Source organism: Capricornis sumatraensis, chromosome 22 (assembly GCF_032405125.1).
Source record: "Capricornis sumatraensis isolate serow.1 chromosome 22, serow.2, whole genome shotgun sequence".
Lineage (NCBI taxonomy): Eukaryota > Metazoa > Chordata > Mammalia > Artiodactyla > Bovidae > Capricornis > Capricornis sumatraensis.
This window is the reverse complement of record NC_091090.1, coordinates 34,655,023-34,658,726: the sequence shown is the minus strand read 5'-3', so window position 1 is coordinate 34,658,726 and position 3,704 is coordinate 34,655,023. Positions and strand designations below refer to the sequence as shown.

At 40.3% G+C, this 3,704-nt stretch overlaps 1 protein-coding gene across 1 annotated transcript; it reads left to right on the top strand.

Moving 5' to 3' along the window:
- Window positions 1–338: 338 nt before the first annotated feature.
- LOC138097977 (zinc finger protein 391-like) lies at window positions 339–3,398 on the top strand. Its single transcript, XM_068994188.1, has 2 exons — window positions 339–470; window positions 2,286–3,398. The coding sequence occupies exons 1-2, from the start codon at window positions 339–341 to the stop codon at window positions 3,396–3,398; spliced, it is 1,245 nt and encodes a 414-aa protein (XP_068850289.1).
- Window positions 3,399–3,704: the final 306 nt, after the last annotated feature.

The window sequence follows — 3,704 nt, the reverse complement described above, 5'->3', positions numbered from 1 at the left end:
CTTGAATTACTGTGATATTGAATGGTTTGCCTTGGAAATGAACAGAGATCATTCTGATTCTAATAACACCATGAAATCAGTGTTCCAACCAAAACAAACAAAAAACCCTCACAAATTCTCAAAACTGCCCACAGAATAATGGCAGAGTAGCTTAAGGATCTGGGCTGTGAGAATGTAAGCCAGCCAACCTAAGCAGTTAGGTAAATTCCTACTAAGAAATATTAGCACCATAAAGTATGCAACTGGATTTTATTCCAAGGTTCTAAATAAATTAGAATTCTGACTTATCAATCAACTCAGTGGTAGGGTCTTGCATTCCCTGTTTTCAGCTGAAAGGAATGTTCTTGGCAAAGCTGGACACAGACAGCAGCATCATCATGTTGCTCTTGAGGTTCTCCACGGATGGCTTCTTGATGAACATCTTCCAAGGTTCACCTCGACATCTGGAAGGTTCCCAGTCTCTGAGAAAGGCAAGACTTGTGAAACCAGATATGCTCCTAACCTAGTGGATCTCAAATAGTGCTGTGAGCAGAACCATTAGGGCAACTATTTTACAGTTTGTTGCCTACTGTCATACCCAAGGGCTCTGGATAAATTTACAAGAGAATGGGTTAAGGAAAAAGCTTCAGTGGGGAAACTCAAGAGTTCAGAGAAGGGCTTTCAGAAGAATAGGCACAGATTCCCATATCTTCCCCATTTTACTGCTAGAACCAGGATGCTCTGCTAGATATTCAGTGTGGGTCAGTAATCTCGGTGAAGGCCTTGCTGGTCTTCCTTTTTATAAGGAAAATGTAAGAACATCCTTGGGAGTAGGAACATAAAGAGACTGCTTGGTACAGTCTGAATGTGGGGTGCCAGCTTTTTAAAGGTGTCATCTGAGAATGCAGTTACCTAATACTTGGAAACAAGATCCTTGACATGTGTTGGACCTTCCAGCAGGAGAAAGAAACCACCTGTCTTATGGGAGATTGAGTTTATGTTTTAGATCCTCTCGCTCTGAGAAGAATGTCTGTGGGAAGGCTGGTCCCAGTGAGCACATTTTTCAGGCAACTTAGAGTGTTTCTTCTAAGGTTGATGTTGGACAGTACAACTTGTCAAGCCATGTGAACTTACTACATATTCCCTAGGTCTGAGGTAATGCCCAGTATCTAGAGTAACAAGTTTCGTAAGTGATTCTGATGGGTATGTGTATAGCCTTTCTTTTGGAACCAATTTTAGCCCAGAATTTTCAGATACCCATTTTCTCCAGTGCTTCCTGCCACAGACTTGTGAAATTTCACACTATCTTTTCTATAGATCAAAGCATTAATGTTGAGCTCTCAATAGCCCTGTGTTTCCAGCACCAATAGCCTTGTGTTAAATCACTTCTCATCAGCAGAATCCCAGCATATGAACTGGACATGATCACCCAGTTGGAGGAAGAACAACTATACTAACTGGATCTTCCGGGAACTGAAGAGGGGACTGACCAAAAATATCTGTTAGGTGAGTAGTATTATGAAAAGACCACCAATTTGAAATTTAGGAGACGAGTTCTAGGCTAAGCTCTTATAATTTGCTGGGTGACTTAAGTTACTCAATGTTTCCTGTCCAATGTGCAAGTTGGCCTCAATGAACTCTAAGATCTGTTAAGATGAGATCCTTGGCAAGTGTTGTTAAACCTCTGAAATCTAGGGTCTTAGACTTGTTTAGAAGAGTACCTAAACTAGTTGTAAGAAGGGTTGGTGGATTCAGTGGGGATAGCGGTGTAATCATTAGCGTTTCTGAAATTCTGTTCTCTTTCATTGCCAAGAAAATGGTTGCATCCAACCTTGACAGAGTCTTCTCACTTTTTGCTTTTAGGAGGGTGGTTATCCTTCTACATTTGAGAGTCTTTACTCTTCTAATCCCTTTCCTTTCTCTCATTTACCATAAGTAACTGGCTAAATAGGTAATAGCTCATTTTACTTTCTAATCCCTTATTCTCTACTCATCAATTGATATGTCTGCTCATTTTCATTTTGGGGGGCTTAACATGTTACCCAGTCCACTACTTGTATTTCTTGATGTCTCTTTGCATCCACTATGAGAACTCTGTTATCTCTTCTGGCCTCATTCACTTCTCTTTCATTGTCTGTTTTAACTTTCTCCCCATATTAAGTTGCTAGTGTGCATGAATTAGTTGTCTTTTATTTCTAGTGCTTTATTTTCCTTGTTCTCCACACTAGAGACAGATGACATTTGCACTTTAAATGTCTTTCAGATAGGGAAGATTTTAACTGAACCGAAGCATCACCACCAATCAGGCTGTTTTGGAAGAACTAGAGTTTTCTGGGTCAGCAGTGGAAAGTCTTCGAGGGAATACTGCCCAGCATCCTATGGATGAAGAAGCCTGTAAAAGTGAGGGCCAATTATCAAGGCAGACAAAATGTCCTGTAGAGAAGAAATTTTCTTTTGAGAAAAGGGCAATCAGAAAAGTGTCAGTGTCTCTCAAGGAGATTTTCGCTAAGGAGAGAGGCCCTGAATCCAGTAAATTTAATCTAAGCTCAAAATTTAATACACGGCAGAGAATTCCAAAGGGAGCTAGGTCCCCCAAATCTAGGAAAAACTCCAAAGATAATTCAGACTTAATTAAACACCAAAAACTCTTTCTGCAAAGGAAGCCTTGTAAATGCAATGAATGTGGTAAAGCCTTTAGTTATGAATCAGACCTCATTGTCCACAGGAGAATGCATGGCAGAGAAAAGCCTTTTGAATGCAATGAATGTGGGAAAACTTTTAGCCGAAGTACACACCTTATTGAACATCAAAGAACTCACACTGGAGAGAAACCTTACGAATGCCCTGAATGTGGAAAAGCTTTTAGCCGGAGTACACACCTTAGTCTACATCAGAGGATCCATACTGGAGAAAAACCATATGAATGTAGTGAATGTGGAAAAGCCTTTAGTCGAAGCACTAACCTTAGTCAACATCAGCGAACTCATACTCAAGAAAAACCTTACAAGTGTAATGAATGTGGGAAAGCCTTCAGTGACCGTTCAACTATAATTCAGCATCAACGAATACACACTGGAGAGAATCCCTATGAATGCAGTGAATGTGGAAAAGCTTACAGTTGGATCTCATCTCTTATTGAACATCAGAGAACACATACTGGAGAGAACCCCTATGAATGCAATGACTGTGGAAAAGTATTCAGTCGAAGCTCATCCCTTGCTGAACATCAGAGAATCCACACTGGAGAAAAGCCTCATGAGTGTAGAATGTGTGGCAAGGGCTTTAGTCGGAACTCCACCCTTATTATTCATCAGAGAACTCATACCGGAGAGAAGCCTTTCAAGTGTAATAGCTGTGAGAAAGCCTTCAGTCAGAGTTCAACTCTTATTAGACATCAGCAACTTCACACTAAAAAGTAATATCTGAGCTTTCACTAATCTTGGCATAAGAGCACATAGCATAACTTCCTATATAGCTGAAGAGAAACATATACTTGTTTGAATTTTCCTTTCCCACTAGCTATAAGCCAGTTTCAAGCTAGCCTTCCTTCCTTTATGGAAACTAAGTGGTCAGGTGAGTGACCATTTCAACAAGGCGGGGATGAACTTTAAAAACCTTAAGATATTCAATCTAATATTTTGGAGGGCTCCAGTCTTAGAATATACCTTACTACCTTACACCTTTTAGTCCTTCACCTTTATCTCTTCCATGGAGCTTTGGTCCCT

Excerpts from the sequence above, each read along its gene's own strand:
- LOC138097977 (XM_068994188.1), top strand. The coding sequence starts at position 339 with ATGTTCTTGGCAAAGCTGGACACAGACAGCAGCATCATCATGTTGCTC. Across the intron at positions 471-2,285 it reads GTTCCCAGTCTCTGAGAAAG|GCTGTTTTGGAAGAACTAGA; the intron begins GCAAGACTTGTG and ends ACCACCAATCAG.